Source organism: Rutilus rutilus (assembly GCF_951802725.1).
Source record: "Rutilus rutilus genome assembly, chromosome: 5".
Lineage (NCBI taxonomy): Eukaryota > Metazoa > Chordata > Actinopteri > Cypriniformes > Leuciscidae > Rutilus > Rutilus rutilus.
Genome location: NC_140213.1, coordinates 39,129,769 through 39,152,270, shown reverse-complemented (window position 1 = coordinate 39,152,270; position 22,502 = coordinate 39,129,769). Strand labels below are relative to the sequence as shown.

The 22,502-nt window shown below is 39.0% G+C and overlaps 1 protein-coding gene across 1 annotated transcript; it reads left to right on the top strand.

Annotated features, from left to right (window-relative positions):
• The first annotated feature begins 5,615 nt into the window (after positions 1-5,615).
• Positions 5,616-18,212, top strand: n4bp1 (nedd4 binding protein 1). Its single transcript, XM_084409347.1, has 7 exons — positions 5,616-6,196; positions 9,338-10,851; positions 15,071-15,201; positions 15,317-15,413; positions 15,839-15,946; positions 16,590-16,691; positions 16,774-18,212. Exons 1-7 carry the CDS (start codon positions 5,888-5,890, stop codon positions 17,078-17,080), a joined length of 2,568 nt encoding a protein of 855 aa, XP_084265473.1. The 5' UTR covers positions 5,616-5,887; the 3' UTR covers positions 17,081-18,212.
• The last annotated feature ends 4,290 nt before the right edge of the window (positions 18,213-22,502 follow it).

The following is a 22,502-nucleotide window of genomic DNA, read 5'->3' as shown; positions in this document are numbered from 1 at the left end:
CGATAAATAATGGATTATTTCCTTCAGCTGAGACACAGAACAGATGCGCACTGTTCTCCATGATGTTTTTGAATTGCTTGAAATATAATAGGAATCACTTCAAAAAGGAAAACAGTTAGTGCAACATGTGCAGAGCAAATCTGTCATATAGGCTACATAAAATTATAATGAGAACATTATAATTGTGTGCTTGGGACATGGCTTTTAACTCTTTCCCCGCCATTGATGGAAATTTCTGTCATTTGTGAGACTTGCTTCCCCTGCTATTGACGGAATATTCCAGCTTTTACTGTTATACGGTAGGAGGCGCTATGACGCATTTTCTGAAAGAGTAGGCTACTGAATCTCCTGATCAAAACACAGGTGAAGAATAAGCAGAAAAATGCGATATCATATGTAATTATATGCATGTGTAAAATAATGAGATCACAGCATATTTTATGCATATTTCAACATTAAACAGCATATAAATCAAAACCGCCTAACGTTACTGAATGAAATGTCAACCCGGGAAGAACTGTGCAAACATTAGGGGTGTTGATAAACTCGATCTACTCGTTTTGATCATCGTTCTGAATCGGATCTGGATGTAGTCCAGTTTTTTTTCTTTTCTTTTTTTCTTGTTTTTGCTCAAAATGTTGTTTTAATGAAACCCAAAATGAGGTTTTTGTTTAAAAGCATAGGGTCTGTTCTTTCTTTTGATATAATTCATGTTCAGATATTCATACAACAAAATATTCTGGGGGCCATGAAATGTTTGTGAAAATTATCAAAAACTGAATTGATGTTTTTGTAATCAAGCTCTCAAAAATTATATAAACATTTAGATTTAGATTTATCGGCCAATGTATCAGTTATCGGTTTTCAAATACAAAGAATTATCGGTTATCGGTATCAAACTAAATTTTCATATCAGTGCATCCCTAGAATTAAACAACAAAAGAAAAACAGAAAATTATTCACGGCTCTTTGATAGAATAACTTTGGTAGCTTTAATAAGAATACATTTCTTACTTGAATGCTGCTGTTAAATGCTCTGGCGAGGAGATAAACATGGCGGACTGTGTTCAGCCATAGACAGTAAAAGAAATGGACACAGCGACCCCATTGGAACTCAATTGAGACAAGTGAAGCCCATTTTTAGCGATTTCTTGGCACTTCCTTTCCTGACGCGCAGACTCAAACCGAGCAAAGCGTTACACGGACCACGTGAGCAACCCGTCTGTCTTCTAGTAGCTGTGCCAAGAGAAATCTGAATCATTCCCTTCCGAATCTTGCAGAGACGGAGAGTGTGAGTAGGAGCTGTCCATGAGCTTGGAGCAGGAGCAACTTTTGCTAGGTATTCTGATTAATTATATTGTCATTTTGCCTCCATGTCCCCCCGATTGCCCGCGAGCTTCTCCTCCCGTCCATACGGTAATCTCTCTACTGTGCGACAGAGAGTCGCGTGGTTATGACGCAATCGTTAGCCTACTTTTACAAAAACTGCTTCTACGGGGCCATAACGTAAGCTACAAGGTAATTGAGCATTTTATACATTGTCGTGTTTCTTTAGAAATAAATAATGGACAAATGGAGTCTTTAAACGCCTCAGATGTAAAGTTATTCGCTGTCAAAGTGACGCCAAAATGAATGGGAGTCAATGGGATGCTAACTGCAGGTGAAGTTCTGCTACAAGATGGCGGCACGCGGCCGACTTCAACTTCCGGTCGACTTCCTTCCCCCCTGTGTTCAGCTCACTCAGGGCGGGTCTATGCTAATAGGGCGGAGTCCATCAGCAGTCGTGGGCGGGGCCTGTGCAGTGTGAACGTCACACTGCATAGAAACAGCAAACGGCTTATGCTTATTTTTTATGGGGATTAAAAAAAGGAGTAGGTGGATTTATACCATTATATGATGGTTGTGTACACACACTGCCGACACATTTATGTTCAAACACCATGTCATAGTGAGTTTTGCATTACAGGTCCCCTTTAAAATACAGTTTCAGTAGTAACGCAATGTCCAGTTCCAAAACGGTTTTCACGGGGTGAATGTTACCTAATTTATGATGATTTCTAAAATACGTCATATAGGGAAAAAAGGCAATAGTGCTACCATTACACTGACAGTTAACAGGTTAAGGCAGAGATTTGCCTGAGCTTGATTCCCGTGATTAACAGTTGATTCAGCCGTCGACCTGTGCTGTGCACAGCTGTGGCCTGAGCCCAGCCAATCAGAGCTAAAGTGGACCATGTGTTCAGGGTCAAGACAGACCGGGCCAGGCAGCTGAGAGGACACCAGCTGCCTTCAGCGCGAGAGCCAGCCAGCGCTGTGGCCTTAATGAATGCTCTATAACAGGTAACGCCTAGCTTACAATAGTCAATTTATAATCTTGCTGAACAAATCTTTTGCTTTTCTTCATTATAAATTACTGTTTTGCTCTCTGTATGTAAATGAGGAGAATTTTGGAAAGAAGATTTGGCAAATGGATTAGTCCTGTTTTGTTATTGTGTACGCACAGATGTGATTCATAATGTGCATAGAGGGGGTGTGAGTGGAGCATGAGTGTGTTCCTGTCTTCAGGAACCAACTGACTGGCAGAATGTCAAAAACATAAAAGCAGCATTAAGTAATATTTGCACACAAACTGATCCATGCTGCCTTCTTCTTCTTGAGTAGTAAATTTGCCAATATTTCAGCTGTTTATGTGTATGTGAAGGACAGACTGCATGGTTGCAGATATTACAGTTTCTCCCATCTCCCATCGGATGGACACACTTTCCTTTCCTGTACTGTTTAACACTACATCTCTTCTCTGTGAACTTTAATAAAAACTGTATTCCCCTGATCTGTACGTCTGGACTCCAAATAATGAAACATATTGATCTGCGAATTGCATCTAGCTCAATAGTCACACTGCAGCTGGAAGGGAATCAAGCCAGACGTGGACCAATTCAGGTGGAGAGACAGAGACAGAGAGAGAGAGAGAGAGAGCACCATCTAGTGGTTATAAAACAAACACTCATGACAAATGATAGCTTGCCAGACAAAAAATAAGTACTGAAGTGTACATTTGAGCCTTTAAAAGAGACTGTGAAGAAAGATAGATAGATAGATGGCATTTAAACAATGCTCAATATACTAAGGGGCCCAAAGTGAGCCAAGAAAATATCCTTCTTATCATTACATCATCAGCAGCCTGAACCGTTGATACAAGGCAGGATGGATCCATGCTTTCATGTTGTTTATGCCAAATTCTGACCCTACCATCTTTTCGCAGCAGAAGCTGTGTTTTTTCAGTCTTCTATTGTCCAATAATGGTGAGCGTATGTAAATTATAGCCTCAGTTTCCTGTTCTTATCTGACAGGATTGGCACCCGGTGTGATCTTCTTCTTCTGCTGCTGTAGCCCATCTGCTTCAAGGTTCGTGTTGTGCGTTCAGAGATGCTCTTCTGCAGACCTCGGTTGTAACAAGTGAGTTACTGTTGCTTCTCTATCAGCTCAAACCAGTCTGGCCATTCTCCACTGACCTCTGGCATCAAATAGGCATTTTCGCCCACAGAACTGCCACTCACTGGATATTTTCACTTTTTCGGCCCATTCTCTGTAAACCCTAGAGATGGTTTTGTGTGAAAATCCCAGTAAAACAGCAGTTTCTGAAATACTCAGACCAGCCAGTCTGCCACCAACAACCATGCCACGTTCAAAGTCACTTTTCTTCCCCATTCTGATGCTCAACTTGAACTTCAGCAGATCGTCTTGACCATGTCCACATGCCTAAATGCAGTGAGTTGCTGCCATGATAGAACAGGTGTACCTAATAAAATGGCCGGTGATTGTGTATATATATATATATATATATGTATATATATATACACACACACATATGCATGGTATACACATGGTAATGAACATTATGCCACAAATGCTGTTGATTAAGCTTAATTTGTATTCAATATTCCTTTAATACTGATGTTCCTTTCCAAAAATGGATGTGATGTTGGCAGGTTTCATTTCGATTTGCTTTTAAGAATTATACAGAATTTTACTTTGCTAATTAAAAATATTGTACAGTGGAAATATACCTGTACAGATAAACATCATATGTGATTATTGAAAAGATGGAAAGAAAAGTGAAAGACAGGATAAGGAGGAGTATGGTGTGTGGGTGTACTCACGCGAAGTCACATAACTGCATGTGTGTCTGAATGCGAGCACTCTTTTGTGCTGTCTGAATATTTGTTCTCTCTCGTGTGACGTGTCTAGAGCGAGTGCTCTCATGGCCCTCGATGGATAACAGACTGTTGTGAATGAGCTGTATAGCTGCCTCTGCTTGTGTAGCAAACTGCCTCATGGCCTTGCACTCTTTTACAACAGTCTACTTTTGTTCTGGTTCCTCTTCAGCCCCTCCCTCCTCTGCACAGATGCAGTGCCCACACACTCTCGGTCCCTGAGAGCTTGAAAGGAAAAAGTACTTCTTTTGATGCACAAGTTTTAATTGTATCCTGAAACTCAGGTGTTCAAGTTTTATGCTAGTTAGTTCTGTGAATGAGAGTGCTGTCACTTATGTAAAAGCAGCAGGCGTGGGACATGTCCCCACCACTTTTTGCCAGGGTCGATATTGTCCCCACCACTTTTTAAAACATCTCGCCCCGTCCCGGATGTACCAATACAAATAACTAAAACATCTCAAGTTAACTAGCAGAGCATTCATTTCGTTTGTTTGTTAAATAAGAGGCGATCTAGTGCTGAAATGTGTTTTTTGTTTGTTTTTTTATCAAGTGATCAAAGTGCTTGTTGCAGCTGCTATCAGTGGCGCGGATACAGTGTTCTCTTGTGGCCCGCACAGTCTTCACTCGGAGGCGCGTTTGCACACACACGAATGCACACAAATGTGTCCCTGCTTCATATACAATACAACCACTGATGATGAACAATAACCCCCCCCCCCAATATTTATTATATGGACAATAAAAAACAGTGACTTTTTCAAAATATCTTCTTTTGTGCTAAAGTTTAGAAAAACATGAGTGTATGGAATCCCATTTCCAGAAAAAAATAATAATTCTTTGGTCAATTATAATAATTAAAATTAATATATCAAAATAAGGTACTACACGGTTATCCGGACCACACGTCACCACACGTAAATGTACTATACGGTTAACCTAACCCTAACCCTAACCCTACCCAAATAAATAATGACTTTTTTTATCTCATAATTGTGACTTTATATATCATATTGATGACTTTTTAATCTCATAATTTTGACTTTCTATACCATAAATAAGACGTTTTATGTCATGCTTTGGCAAATCATAACTATGAGGAAAGAAATCATAATTATGAGATACAAGGTCAAAATTATGAGATAAAAATATGAAGCTAAGACATACTAACTCATAATTATGACATAAAGCCATTTATGTCATGATTGACATTTTTTCATAAAAAGTCATAATTGTGATTTAGTATTTAAAAAAATCTCTAGTATTTAGTATCTCTGTTTTTATGCAACGTAATAATTAGGATTTGTCAAAGCATGTTTTTTTCGGGGCTTCCATGTAAGGGTGATTATATAATTTTGTATGTATTTTGGCGTAAACTATGGTTACTACTAGCAACAGACTCTTATCTGCAATCAGAGCAATGACATATCAGCAACGTCGTCGTCTCCTGATGACGTGCGCGGGGTTTTCCGGTTGCGACGGCTTGCTTGAGCTGTTAGGCTAGCAGGCTAACCGAGAGTAACGTCAAAACACCGATACTACAGCGCTGTTGACAAACGTCAAGAGACAGCGGGTGGGAAGCTAACATGAAAGGGGTAAACGATTCATTTTACTAGTACTGGTTTTGAAAGTGAAGTCGCCGTGGTCAACATAGTTTGATATAGCTAAAAAATAAGATGTCAACAACGCGGCCCCTCCTCGGGATGAAGCGAATCACCGAGGTAACCTGTACGGAGCCGCCGAGAGGCAGGCAGTCCCCGACCACCAGCAGAACGCAGGCAGAGCCGCTCACCGTAGACGAGTTCACGGTGCATGAGGACAAGCAGACAGAGCTCAGATGCAGCAAACCGAAGGTCGAACAGGTTTTCCAAGTGACGTTCACGATTATTGGGCTCTTGGATCACACTGGAGCCCACGGAAGTAAGGCTTCCAGACAGATCTGGCTCCAGCTGAAGGGGAAAAAGGAAGATGTGTTTAAAGCGAAGGTAAATGAATAGAAGATGTCTATCGTAAACAATGTTGCTACTTGTCTTTATTATTTATTTATGTATTATTTTTTTTAACCTTAAACTTGTTTTAAGGCAAAGTTGCAACGTAATATCTGGAGGAAGCTGATGTCAGACTGAACTCAGCTGCGTCTGACAACATGTTTGTCTTAATTTGACATAGTTTCCCATGTGTCCGATAGTATCTCTTGTGTGACCTCTTAAAAATGATTTGATCAGACTTTTATTTAACCTACTGAAATAATATTCATTTTCAGACAACTTGGTATTTAAATAAAGTTATACAACAGTTCAAAGAGGACTGATATTTAGTCTTCAGTGTACTTAGTCATAGACTGATCCTTTTAGTCTTTACATTGCTTTGGCTTTACTGGATCCATTATCTTTTGCGGAGATGATAAACAGTGACTAGTTGGCCAGTTTTGGTCGGAAACATAAGTTCAACATTATTTACTTCACTAAAGATCTGGTGTAGAAAAGTAAAATCACATTTACAGTCATAATGTAGAATTGATTGAACGTGAGCAAGGCTGTGATTCATACCTGTGAATCACACTGGCCAAATGCCGGGCCAGCTGTGGTGATACTCAGTACAACAGCGCGCTTGAATAACCCCATCACAGTTGAACTTTATTATATAATTTGGGAATAACTGTTGCCAAACCACACAGATCCAATATAGCCAATGCAATGGGATCAGTGTATTTCATAATGTCTCAGCAGACAGAAACACATTAATAAGCTTTCACACACATTTATAGATTATCCAACCCTGTACATTTTCACACCGATGTTTCCCGTTAATGTGGTGTCGAAAAAATGAGTTTCCAAGACAGCAACAAAAGACGTGGTTTTTCACTGAACACTTGTGGTGTCATCACCTAGTTCTGACATGCCATTGTTTGCAATTCTAGTCCGATCTAATAAGGAAATATAACCACCATTGCCAGTAAACCTGGAATATCCTTATTGTTAAGCCATGAAACGGAAACCACTCATTGGATGTGTTTCGCCACCATGTGGACTTCCTCTTTGCCTAAACATTTTGATTTATTTGTAATACTTTTTCACAGGTGTAATATAATAACTCCAACCACAAAACTAAAATCACATTCACATGCAAAAAGCTCTTGTCTCCACAATCTCATTGACTTAAAAAAAAAAAAATCTCTTCCCGTTTCAATTACAATAACCCGGTATCTGCTTCTCATCCAAACTGTGTCATGAATTTTCTCATGGGTCTTTGACAGAGATCTGTTTGCTTAGTCAGGACAAGATGGGAGGCCCCCAGTGTATTTCACTTTCGGTTTTAGTTACTACTGTGTAGTGGCTTTTAACCTAGTGTCATTACTGGTACTGTATATGAGTATTTCTTTTACCGTAACTTGCTCGCTCAGATCAAAGAAACAAAAAGTTCACCAGAGATGTGGCAGAATGGTCCACCCCAAGGGGTTCCTGTGTTGTTGTTGTTTTTTTTTCAACTTCTGATCTTCAACTGGTAGTTATTTGCCACATAGGCAAGATAGCTTCCTCAAAGCCACTCAATCATGTAAATAATGACTATGAACTATGAAGTTAAGAAACACCAAAGCCCAGTTATACTCATTCTTTTTAACCGCTTTAGTGCATTTTAGAATATATTACTTTCAAGCCTGCGCGATTTGCGGGGAAAATCTAATTGCATTTTTTTTTTTCTGATAAAAATTGCATTTATGTTTTGAAATATGATTTTTTTTTAAAGAGCTCCAGGTTTTCTGTGCTTGTTTGTAGGGCTACACAATTTGGCCAATAATTTTGTGATTATATCAATATGATTGTAAAGTAATAATAAGAATTAAAAAAAATCAATATATGACTATTTCACTGTACAATAAAAACAGTATTTTATGAAAAATAATATACAACTGTAAAATTACACTACTATTTGTGTCTTAATCTTTAATTTTCTAACTTTAAACCATTGAGCTTTTATCGGTGGAAAACCACAGGGTTAAAGCGTCACATGTGTTGGCATGCAATAGGTTTATAAGCTTATCTCATTAAAAACATGAAGTAATTGGCAGGTATTGTGTTTTCAAATGCACATTCTATGACAGCACTTGAGAGATGGAGACCACGTGAAGCAGCATTTACTGAGATCTGAGACACTGTGTTATTATGAGCGGTGTCATGCTTCACTCTGAAACACAGCATGCATATATTTATATAAATCGCAGCCTTTGAGATTTGGCTCTAAGCGTTCAGCCAGAAGTACTTTATACTAATACGTATACTAATATTTTAGCATATAGTGCATTAACTAGTGCTCAGTGTTGGCACATTATGAAATGCATAACACAGAGTAGCTCTGTGTTTTAGCCAGTAACGGTCTACATTTGGGTGTAGTGTCATACTTGCATACTTTCATCGATATGATAATGAGCATGTGGAATCTCCCTAGAATGATTATGTAGCTCTTGGTCATTTGGTCCCTCAAGGCAAATCATATATGCATGCTAGTTTAAAGTTAAGAAACCAGTTTGAATTGTTTTGTTTGTGAGAGTATTAAAGGGTTAGTTCACCCCAAAATGAAAATTCTGTCATTAATTACTCTCCGTCATGTCGTTCCAAACCCGTAAGACCTTCGTTCATCTTTGGAACACAAATGAAGATGTTTTTGATGAAATCCGAGAGCTTTCTGATCCTCTCCCTAAACGTCAACACAACGTCCACTTTCAAGGCTCAGAAAGGTAGTAAAGACTTCGTTAAAATCGTCCATGTGCAGTGGTTCAACCTTAAGTTTATGAAGCGACGAGAATACTTTTTTGTGTGCAAAAACAAAACAAAAATAAAAAAATTCTCTTCCCTGTCATTCTCCTACTCTAAAACATAAACGGCGTTGGAGAATGACAGGAAAGTTGTTGAATAAAGTCGTTATTACAGAAGGGTCAGAAAGCTCTCGAAAGGTCTTACGGGTTTGGAACGAGTAATTAATGGCATAAGTTTTGGGTGAATTATCCCTTTCATTCTAGAGCATTATGCTTGTGTTGTTATGTCACACCATTCTGCTTGTACAAGTGAAGTTTTCTATCTTTTGCAATTTATGTGTTGTAATCCTGTTCTGCTGTGATTGTTTTTCAGGAGTATGTGAAAGGCCTGTGTGACCCAGAACTTCAAAAAGAAGAATGGTACCCAGTGGACATGCACTGCATTTTCGCTGGTGCTCGTGGACTCTTTTTGGACCGGCTGCTTAGAGACACAAGTGCTGAGGTACAAGTTCTGGAGCCGGGCCGCCTGAAGTTAAGCGGGTGCGCGGAGGCCGTCGTCATGGCTCAAAGTCGCGTTCAACAGTTTGTTGCCCTCTTTCAGGAGAAGCGAAGCTTGCCAGCTGACAGGGAGCCCTTGGTTAAGCGCACTTTTAAGACTTTCGTGGAGGACCGGGCTGATAAATATGCAATGGAGCTGCTGTTGCTGCCCAGTGCCCTCAAAGAGGAACTTTTGGGCTTGGCCCAAAGCCCCACACAACCTGTAGTTATCATAGACCTCGAGCAGGACCGCTCTCAGACCAGCACACCCGTAACTGACCTCTCCAACCGTATCCTGGACACCACTTTTGAGGACAAAACCTCAGGTCCTGTGACCACTCCTGACATTATGCCCGGTTTCAACGGTCGTTGCAACAAGCGGCGGTCCTCTGAAAGCGAGCAGAGGGACACTAAACGGCAATATTCGCTGGAGAGGAGAGAAGAAGAGCAGAGAGAAGAACGGCAGCTTCCGGCTGTTACGCCTGCGAAGGGGACACTAGCTGCTAGTGAAGTGGCAAATGAAAATGAGGCTGTGAGTCCTGAGACTAACTTGCGCTGTCTTGTTAACTTCTTCCGAACCATGGGCTACCAGCAGGAGGTGGTGGAGCGGGTGGTACGGGAGACGGGGCAGACGGAGGATACGTTTTTACTGCTGGAACGAATTGTGGGGGAGACCCAGAAGACCCAGAGCACGCAAGGAGCCCAGAGCACCTCTTGCAAACCCGACCCATCACCCTGCGTAAACGCCTCTTCTACATTCACCTCCAGCAGGCTCAAAGAGAAAGAACGGGTGCAGATGCGAGATCTCGCAGAGATCAAGTGCAAAGAAAACATTAGACCTCCTAGTACTAATGGCATAGGTCAGAAGAACCAGACAAGCTGCACGCCACTGGCCTCAGCCACTCTTAAAAGAAACAATGGCGTACAGAACGACATATGTGAAGTGATCATCATTGACGACGATGATAACGACTTCAAAGAGATGGAGAGGAAGCCCAGAATGGCTGCACTTGATTTGAAGTCAGAGCCCCGGTTTGATTACCTACCCCGCGGGAGCTCTCAAACAATGGTTCCTATGCGAATGGAGAATATGACCAATCTCCGCAGCTCCTCTCAAGGCCCTCCTCTTCGGACCACCGACACACGACCAGGTTGCTCTTACCAGACGCTTCCTGGAAGGGCACCTTTACCTCACTCTGAGGCACATGGCACCTCTAAACCAGCACCCCTCACCGGCATGTCTCGTTTTCAGCAGTCCCTGAGAACCCCCTACCGACTAGTGCTACAGAACGAACCGGGCTGCCCTGATCTGCGACACATCATCATTGATGGCAGCAATGTGGCAATGGCGTAAGTCTCCATCAATTTGTATCATTTTTGGGGATATTTACAATTCTCATTCTTTCACGTAGGTCAGCAGCGACATAATTGTGCCATTTTGTCGTTTTAAAGTGAGCAGTGTGTCAAAACAAGGAGTGGTTCACACCACAAGCGCTCAGGGTTGTTTACAGTAATGATCTTTCGGCACTGCTTTCTCTAATATTTTTATCTAGAGCCAAATGCGCTTCATTCAAGCCCTTTCCACTGTGCGTGTTGCATCTCTCTTCCGTTAAAGTGCCACATTAAGAGCTGCAATGACACAGTTATTTTAGCAACAGTAGCAGAAACACATTGAGCAGCAAAATAGATAGTTTTATTTATATACTACTTGCAGAAAAAAGAATGCTGCAAATACAATTATTTGTAACTGTTGTACAGATGACTCCGACTGTTTAACTAAAACAGGTTTGTGACAAGTTAACGCGTGGCGCCTTTACGTGTTTTGTTTTTTTCATGCATTTAGCATTATTTATAAGAGCATTTTATAATAAATAATGTTATAATTTGTCAAATTATATCGAGATGGCAAGGTTAGACAAAAAAAAAAATTACTAGTTAACTTTGTTTTGTGTGCATGATGAGTTTTGATTATTAGATTATGTACGTTGTTTGTTTTTAGTAGTTTATTATGTTGTGCAAAATATAAAAATGGTCCTTCACACTTTGTCAGTTCCAATTGTAATGACAGCTTTGTCAATGGTTTGTAAACCATTTCTTTTCAGTTCTTTTGGTAATTTTTGAGGGAAAAACTTATTTGCTATTTTTTTCTTATATTGACATTACATTGGGCATCAGCTACCCAACTTTGTAGGTTACAGCTATTGAAAAATCCATCTCAGGAGTTAGGGTTGACAGCTAGTTGCTTAATGCAAAAAATATATTACTGTACACTCTCTTAAGCACATTTATTATGAACGTTTCAGCACAACAAGTAGCCTTTGTCAATGTATAGCTAGTTATACCTCCAAAAAGCACCATAATAAGCAATTCATGTGCTATATTCCATGTCTTCTGAAAGCATACACGTTTTATGTGAAGGAAAGACTGAAATTTTAGTCATTATGAACAACTTTGTACAGTGTTCTTGTATGGCTTGAAGACTTGGAATATAGCATTGTATGGGCTACTTTTATGGTGCTTTTTGTGCTTGACAGATCCTGGTCACTGCTGCTTTCATTGTTTGGAAAGGAACAGTGTGAACATTCTTTAAAATGTCTCCTGTTGTGTTCCTTGGGAGAAAGAACATCATGAGAGTGAGTAAATGACAGATTTTTAGGTGACCCAAACTTACTAAAACTAAATGATGCATTCAGTATTTCAAGTTCAGCATTTAATTAATGCTTACTTTATGAAACCATTGTAAAGGACAGATGTGATTGATGCTTTTTCTGGAGACAATTTGAGGGAGTGTGAAAATGTTGAGTACACATAAAGGTTAAAGTCACTTCCAGTAAGGTCTGTGAGTGTTTTTGAACTGTAGTCTCTAAATGTTTGTGTTTGAAAACCTAAAACCAGGTGCAACCCCCTTCTTTTCTTTCTGTCGTTCTCACCCACACCCTCTTCCTCCTTCCCACCTAAAAGGCAACCTCTCAGTGGGTCTCTCCCATTGTCACCCCCTTATTTTTGCCCTTTAAGTGGCTTACCGGAGGTGACTACGCTTCTTAGAAATACTAGTGTGGAAACTGAGGTGTTATACAGGGGTGAAGAGAGGAAAAATATCTTTTTAGACCCTACTGGTGATAGAAATCGTGGGATAAGGTGTTAGGCGGAAGTTTTTATAACCTAAGACCTTTACTTCAACAAAAGATGTGGGCATATACTAGAAAGATCTGAAACATGGAGTATTCTTGAGTTTTTAAGAAATGTTCCCACTCAAATAATAGCAAGAACCAAAAGGTGTGTGTGTAACTAATTACCTCATATTATCCATGCAGAGCACAGAACAGTCACACTATCACATATTCAGCCAGTCTTGAAGACAACAGCTCACACGGTTTCTCATGGCTGATTTGTATGCTTGCATGATATTTGAGATATGAATCCTCAGGTGAAATCTTGTTGCCATAGCAGCCCAAATACGCAGTTACCAAGAACACAGCAGGTCAGGAAGGATCTCAATATCTTGCAGTTGAAGAGAAGCTGTCATTGTGAAGGAGAGGTCAAAGGTCATGTGTTGAAACTGGTGCAACGTATATACAGCTCCTGATCCTGCTGTAATGATGTGGATGTGGTTTGGCACAAATCTAGGATTTTGTTATAGTTTCATTTCTCATATCTGTTTTCTCAGGTGGTATGGTTGTTTTGGAAGGAAATGTTCCTCACACTTATCTAGACTATTCGACTAGCCGATTAAACGATACTGCCAGCTGACTTGGAAATACTGGTTATTTACTTTTTTCTTTTGCACATTTAATGTTTTGCTTTATATTTTTACAAAGTCATGTTAATGTTACATTTTAAAATTAACATATCATTTTGAAAAGTGTAGCTATATCTGGACCGGAAAACAAAATCATTTAATTTAACCTCAGATTTTGCATGCGTTGGATTTCACACGTGCCGGGTTCAGAGAAATGTCCACTTGAAGATGAGCAAAGGTGAGGGAGTGTTTTGAAAGCCTACACAAAACTTTTCCATTTTCTTCTGTCATGTCAAACTAGTCAAACTGCTATAGGCTTGTTATACTACCGGTTATGAGGGATAATACTGTATGACATTTTAAATCGGATTAAAGGAGAAAAATTATGAATGAAACTTAGTTGACACTTGAAAAGTTGCTATATCAACATTGTCAGTGCACGTCAAGCTTTTCCCGCGATTTTTGCCTCCCGTCATGTCTTCAGATACTTTTCATACACGAGAAGCGTGTTCAAACCCGGACACCCAAGTGGTTGCCGTGGTAACGGACAGCAAAACCTTAACTTGCTGACTTATGTGAACTAACTTTTATTTGAGGAAATCTGTTTATAATAGGTTATTGGGTTTGAATGTATTGGGCTCACCTTCTTTTGGTACATTCCGTGGTCTATGCCAGTGTAGACACGGGGTCAGTCTGTACTGACACCATCTAGAATGATTTCAGACGAAGGACCACCTTTACTCTGACCTGATTATCTTAAAATGAAAGGACAGGTAAGAGTCTACAGTCACTGGATAAGATCTTCATATGGATGAGTTAGAGGTGAACCACATGGGTTTTTTATTTGGTGTTTTTGTCAGAAATACAAGGGAGAAATGAAAGGTATTTTTGCATATTTAGCAATTTACATTTCCAGACTGGGAAAGTTATCTGACTCTTTACGTCAACGATCGTTGATTTAGTAACACTTCCTGTTTAAAATAACTTTCTCTCGTAGAGGGAACTTCCCCGTGACCCCTCTGTGGTTCATATGTGTCTGTGTGTGGATGGGTGTGTGTGTGTGTTACACGGGCTGCACATCTGTATACGTGTGTCATTCTCTCTGAGCGTTCTGAATAGATGGAGATGTGCGTCTATTTTTGCACCCTTTTGCGTCAGTTGCATCTAATCGAGACTTGCCGAGCTAAAGGGAAGTAAATGGTTGACCACTGTTCTCAAATGCATTTACATGTGTACTTATCTCTCTATCAGTGGTAGATGCATTGTGAAATTGAATGCAGAGCTGTTTCCTGATCAAGCAAATTGATATTCAAGAGGGAACTTTGGTCTTTGGTTATTTAATCAGCCTTTTAGGTGAATTTAGCATGTTTGAATGTGAATGTAGACTTCTTGCTGCATTTGGGAATATATTGTATATACTGCATACTATTTAAAAATTCAGTTTGCAGAATGCAGTGATAAATGTTTCAAACATCAGTTAGCCTACATTATTTTCAAGTGACCTCACTAAATTGCGTGTTTAATTAATAGCAACTGTCATCCATTTATCATCTTAGTAATGTAGAATTTTAATTACAATTCTGTCAAATATGAGTCTAGAATGAGGTTAAAAAACAAGTTGTGGTTGATATTTATGACTGCACACCCATAAGTGAAGAGTAAACTGGAAAGTGTTGCACTGTGGGCTACATTTTGGCATAAGCAGTAAGTCATCCAAATACACTATGAACATAGAAAATGTTCACACATTGCACAACATACTGCATACTGCTAAAATATGATATTCCAAACTGATCATGAACGTTGACCCTCCCTATTTGCTCTCACCAGGCATGGACTCCATCGGATCTTTTCTTGTCGTGGGATTGCCATCGCTGTAGAGGCCTTTTGGCGCAGGGGACACAGAGAAATCACTGTCTTTGTTCCTCAGTGGAGACAGAAGAAAGACCCCAACATCACTGGTAGGAGCTCAGCTTTCTCCTGTCGTTAGACCAGCAAAACATCTGTTTTATTTATTTACATACATATGATTTTATCTCCAGTTAAAAATAGGATGCCTTGTCCTTATTATTACAGAACAAAACTTTCTGATCCAGCTGGAGAATCTGCGACTCCTTTCTTTTACCCCGTCTAGAGAAGTGTGTGGACAGAGAATTTCCTCCCATGATGACAGGTAAACTGTTAAACATAGATTTTCAATGATGTTTCAGGAAATCACAGAAATGTATGTGGATAGTGATGGGACATAAAAAAAAAATTGATAAACTGTGTCTTATGCACACATCAAAAATGTAAAAATAAATGCACTACATTTATTATGCCACAAATATTATATACTGTGCATATCATCTATTTGCCTATTTTTTAGCACTGTTAAATGCAATCACTGTTTGTAGATGCCAATATCAGTATGGAAAAAATATGAAGTTGAGGTCATGAATAATAAAACAGGTGTTGTATGCATTTACGGTTATTTCAGGAGCAAGTGGGTAGGATTGGAAAAGCAAACCGTTTGTGCATACCCATACTTTGTACACAATTTATATAGGCCCCAGGTTCTTTCTCTGAGCCCTGCTTGATCTATGACTGTCTTCACAGGTTCCTGCTTCATCTGGCTGAGAAGACAGGAGGGGTCATCGTCACCAATGACAACCTGAGGGACTTTGTGAGCCAGTCAGATGCGTGGAGGAGGATTATTCAGGAGAGGTAAGAACAACATCTTTACAGCAAGATGTCTAGATGACCATCAGTGCTTCACTCAATTCCTAATGTTAGTTACATACTTTACCATTCACATTTTTGGAGTCAGTAATTTTTTTTTTATATAAAGAAATAATACTTTTATTCAGAAAGGAGATACTAAATTGATCTAAACTTCCAGTGAAGACGTAAAATGTTACAAAAAGTTAGTTTTTTTCTCTCAAATAAATACTGTTGCCTCAAAGAATCCCCAAAAAAAAAAAATCTGTCTCCATAAAAATCTGTTTTCAACATTGTTTATAATAAATGTTCTAACATATTAGAATGATTTCTGGAGGATCATGTGACACTGACTGAAGACTGGAATAATGATGCTGAATTCAGCTTTGCATCACAGGAATAAATTACATTTTAAAATAATATTAAATAGAAAACAGTTATCTTAAATTGTAATAACATTTTACAATAAACTTAATGTTTTTACTGTATTTTTGGTGAATGCATTCTTGGTGAGCATAAGATACTTATGCATTCTTAGCATTCAAAAAAATTTTTTTTTAAATCTCCCAAAGCCTAAACTTTTCAACGGTAGTGTACATGTTCAGTTCCTGTTTGCTTAGATTTCCAGCTCTTTTTATGGATTTTTCAGACTCTTGCAGTTCACCTTTGTTGAAGATCACTTTATGATCCCAGATGACCCACTCGGAAAGCATGGACCTCACCTAGACGAGTTTCTACTTAAAAACAGTCGGTGAGTTTAAAAACGCTCCAGTGGTTATCACGGATTTGCTGTCTTGTCTGTAACTCCTCATAACTGTTCTGTCCTCTCACAGAGGTAGTCCCATAATGCCCCCCCTGAAGACAGACCTTCGGGCAACCCCGTCAGTTTACGGCCCTGCAGCACAGACCACAGCACATCCCTCTTCCCCTTCCCACTGGCCACACTCCGGCCCTCCAGACTGGCACCTTCCTCGACCGTCCCCTTCTCCACCCCCGCAGCGGTCGCCCTCAGAAACCACAGAGCTCAAAAGGAAGCTGTACGACATCTTTCCTGACCAAAAGCAGCGTATTGACCGCATCCTCAGTGACAACCCATACATGAGGGACCTGAATGCGCTGTCTGGCCTCTTGTTGGGCTGACGCACACTTTAACACAAATTTACAGTTTTCACGTAATTATTTTTAAGGAATACCATGATGGAATTGCGCTGCTACAAGCTTTTTTTTTTTTTTTTTAAGATTTGTTCAAGGGACTCTGTTCTGTCAACTAATTTAGATGAAGATACGACTGCAAGCACAATAAACCTAAGTTATAAATTGTTTAAACGCAAGCTTTAAATATAAGAGAGTGTATAGTCCGAATGCCATAAATTTGATGTAAATATTCACGAAGAATAATCTACTTTTCCTGTAATTATCTGTTCTGAATCTCTAATCTAAAAGGTGTTCCAGCTACACAGTTGTTTTGAACTGGCTTTGCTCAAATTACTGCTCAAGGACAAATGTTGATTTGCTGTTTTTGATATGATTGTGCTTTCTGTAACTTCTGTTCTGTAAATATTGACATTATTGAGCCAAATGAGTACTAGTTTCCAGTCACTCAAAGTGCCCTACTGAAGTGCCCTATCATCTGCTTACAGGATAGAATTGCTCATTTCCTGTTCACTAATTTTAGTTTCTGTTAACTTTGGTGACGGTGACAAAATGGTATGTTGTTTCTAGGAATCCTTGGAGACCCCCTGTATGACCCAGGAGACTGAAACAGTTAAATGGCTAAAAAAAAGGTTTCCAGATTACTCCGTGACCTGACACACCTCTTCCTATGCCTGTTGTGCAAGTCACTGTCAACCAGAGCCGTCATCAAAGTAAATCTTTGTCCCAGTTACGAACATCAGAGGGCGCTGTGGGATTGCCAGCTCTTACCAACCTCATTATGTAATGGGTTTCTGAGGGCATGGACAAAATGCAATGCACAGTTAAAAATCATAGTTTTCTTTTTGAGCATATCATTGCCACTAAAGTTAAATCATAGTTCAGTATTTGCACCGTTATTGTTAACGCGTTGTTAAGACATCACTGAAATATGTTTAGCGTTGCGTTTTGTGAATTGGTATTCAATTTTGGGAATGAATATGCATAGACGTTTAAAACCAAGGAAGCGTCACAGACTCGGCGGGTACTGTGGGTATCTCACAGTATGGCTGCTGAAAACCTTTTGCTTTTTCTGGAAGGCAGTTAATAAAGGCCACATATATGTTTATCAGAATCTCTATATTCTGTCCTTTTTTCATAAGTATCAATTTTTTTTGCATTTCAAATGGGCATTTGGAACTCTTTTGGATTGCACTGTTTACTCTGAGAATGTACTTTTCTGCATTATATCGTCTATGACGGTAGGGGGCGACATCACAGCTTTAAAGATTGAGCTCATACAAAAGCAGTAGTCAGTCGTTGTGAAGCGTATTATGAGAAGTGACGTGACGCTAATGGATTACTTTGCCTGTATACGAGTAATATCAGTATATTATCTTGAACCAATATCATTGAATATACTCAAAATAATCCCCCCATCCTCAATTCCAATTTCATTCGAAGTACAAACATGGTTACCTTCAAAACAATGACATCAGCAAGTCAGGAAACTAGTTTTTGGCAGCGTTACAATGGGGGTGTCCCTGTCCTTCCTTCGTGAACCTACATACATCTCGGGTTCTTTAAGGTTGCACAAGATGAGCAAACTGAAACCTACCTCAATATGCAAATCCGTGCAGGATTTGCATATTGAGGTAGGTTTCAGTTTGCTTTTTAAGTGAATTTAAGTGGTATATTGCGGACTATTACAATGTTTGGGAAAGAATGTTTCTCTTTGAAAAAGTCTTGACTTTTGTGAAAGCATAATGGTTTGGAGGGTCTGCATATGGCACGAGCTCTCAGTGTTTAAGATTAGTGAGTGTTTTTAACTGGTAATATGTTCCCATTGCAGTTTTAAGCATACAAAAATTAGTCACTGTTTAGTCATGAGTGAAAATGTGTTTTGAAGAAAATGGGGGATCGATTGGGGAAGCCTCAACAGCATTTTCCAGACCTAAACCGTTCCATCTGTTCCCACTCTGTCCCTTTTTCTGCTGAACAGCGAGGAAAAAAACAAACTTCTTTGTCCAGTCATGGGCCGGTGGTTTAAATACCATCAACATTCCAGAAAAGCTCAGCATTCTCAGGAACACAGAATTTCTCCTCCCCAGTATTGCTTGTTTCCCTAAACCTACAAAAATTTCCACCGTCTCCATTAATCTCCATCCCTCTCTTTCTCTCTATTTAGTTGGAGAGCATGCTTGCATAACTTGTCAAAGTAATCCCTACCAGCCCTCCCCCACTGTCCTGAACCCACTGGTTTAAGATAAACCAGCAATGATGGGAGCAGCATCTGCTGGGATTACCAGTCAGGATGTCATATAGCCCTTTAATCTTTAACCATAAACATGCCAAATATGCCAGATCTTTATTGCAAATAAAGGAAGCAAGTTTGACTGATCAGAAGAGATCAGCTAGTCATTCATAAGTAGCACAAGTATGCATGGAAACATTTGGTTCTGATAGACTTCATTGAATAGAGACATTGTTAACACAGATTATCATAAGTAGGAAGGCTGAAGCGAGTTGAGGAATGTGGATAATATTAGTTCCAGAAAAAAACAGCATAGTTTAGATAGTTTGTGGTCATGGACTGTATCCAAAATTATAACAAATAATGTTTTTTAGTTTTTATTCATTAAAAAAGGTAACATTTTTCACATTTTAAATTTTTACGATTTCGCTTGAGATTAGTCATGATTATTTGATTCTATTGTTTTCCTTTAAATGTGCAAATTTGTGTGTTTTAAGTTTTTTTTTCTCTAACTGTAACACATTTAAAACAACATGACTAAAAAGTCTGCTTTAAGTAAATTTCCATCAAATTGAATTAAATCGTTTTAAAAAATAATATTCATATTTTGGATTAAGAGATGAAGGCCTGGTTTCACAGACAAGGTTTAGATTAAGTCAGGATTAGGCCTTAGATTTGTAAATGTACCTTAGAAAACGTGTGCATCTTGAGACAAAACAATGGCACTGACATATTTTAAGATATGTCAGTTAAAACAGCTCAAACATGCATTTTAGTCTGGGACAAGCTTAAGCCTTGTCTTTGAAACTGGGGGTTACAGTTTATATATGACAATAAGATGTCAGTAATGGATCTTTATACATGAAAATATCTGCTTTTATATTTTAGAAAGAGGGATGCTTGCCTGAATATCATCATATTTGGGAGTACAGTAAGTCACGCAACAATAAATGCAATGATTTTAATGCAATGTGAATAAGGAGTGGCTTCATTCAGGACTTTGCTGACAAGGCAGTTTCAAGCAGTGATGTAGTGAGAGCAGGAGTGCTCTGGGATTTTAACATACTGGGCTGCACTAAGGGAGATAGAAAGATAGACTGTGACTACACACTGTTTTGAATCATCAGAGTGGCACACTGGTTGCTCCCGTGGCTGAGGGAGGGGACACTCCTATTCCTCCATCTGCTGCAGAGCTGTAAACAATGATGTCATTTCCTCTCAGTGGCTGAGTTGGCGATTTTGGAAACTTATAAGAGCACAGGGCTAATTTAGAGTGAGAGTGCTACTGTCCCATTTTAGGGTGCATTATAGGTTGCAGCTAATCTAAGCATGTTAAAATATGCTTGTGATGTATCTAACAAATGACTCATAATTAGTCATTATTAATATACAACTACAGGTGTGGGTTTATATTTATAGACACATTTCCATAGGTGTGTCTATACAGTCATAGACAATGATGGCACGTTTGTAATAAAGTTTGGCTCTACTGACAGACAGGCGTGTTTTTTTTCCATTCCCAGTACATACTCTGGGAATACTCTCACCTACTTTCAACACCTGTTTTACACAATTCAGGTAAATACAGTGGTTGTATCACTGATGACTGCTAATGTGTTTCTGCTATGTCTGACAGAGCAGGAATAAATATTGTTGTTTTCCTACCATCTGTAACTATGGAACAAACTGCATGTACATATTGGATATTGAATAAATATGTTTATTTTAAATAAATATGATTATATTATATTAATAATATGGGGTGAATTCAGATAAATTGTGCTAGTTTTTAACATTTATGTTACTGTAGCGCTCCAATTTATAGCTGAATTCACCCAATATATAAATTATAAAAAAGCCAGTAAAAGTTGCACTGCAGTTTTATTAAAGAAATTTGCTTTACAGTAATATAATTTCTTTAGTGTGCAGTGGAGTATAAAAGGTGGGCAGACTGGGCACATGTCTCTTGAGATAAACAGCAGCTGTTAATTGCTCTAAACCACTGTCTGTTCATGAGTAGTGACATGTAGAAGAACATATTATTGTGATAATCAGTAATACGATATTTGAAGTATTGACTTGCACCCAATGACAGGTAAAGGTATATCTCTGTTCATTCTAGACGGGGAACTCTCAGGAGTCCTCCATCAATAAATAATTTAAGGACCTTTAAGAGGACAGACAGTAAAAAATAGACAGGCATGGGAAAAGGAATTATTTGCTTAATTACAGCACGTGACGTCACAGACTATGGCACACCTTAATAACGCAAGTGCTCAAGGGAGCGTATTGTTACAATTATGAAGGCTATACATAGAAATCATATAGGCTACAGTTTCAGCATCCTTTGAATAGGGTCTTTTTAAATAAACAATTTTCAGAACTAACATGAAAGATTCGTTCAAGACCTGCACTAAGTCATTAAAAGAGCGAACCGGTCGGATCACAGATGTAATTTCGCCATTTTGACCTGAAAATATGCTGTCATTTAAATTATGATGTCATTCATACCTGAATGTGACGTGGCAATAAAAGTGTATTTTTTATTTTTGACATAGCCTATTAGACATACAAACAAGAGTGAATGTGTCATGTGTCTAATTTCGACATTTTGAATTGAAAATAGACCTATAATGTTGGCTAAGTGATTCATGTAATGTAGCCTATAGGCTTATAGTATCAATGTGAGGAAGCAATTAAGAAACATTAACAAAGGGGTTTGCATCATGGTATGCATATGAGATTAATAATGAATGTGTTCATATTGTGAATGAACTTAGCCTAAATTTAGTAGCTTTCGTGGATTAGCGTTAAATTCGCTTTTCTAAGAAAATGATTCATAAAACAAATATCAGTTGACCACATATGTTTACTTTCTTCTTTACTGACACTGAAATGAAAAGACTATATCAGTCAAAGCTCAGCTTTCGGAGGGGATCGAGACAGCTCGAATGTGGGACCTCGGTGACTATAAAACCCTGCCTACGACCCTGCTCGCAACGGAACCGAGAATCGTATCTTTCGAACCAATCCGAATAGCTTACCGACTGAAGGGGTTCACTTTACAGAAATTTTAGCCTATACATTATAAAACGTGCTGGAGATATGTTTATAACTTTATTGGTGATCGTTTTTTATATTAACATAGGCCTACGACAGGGTTGGTTTTAATAGTAT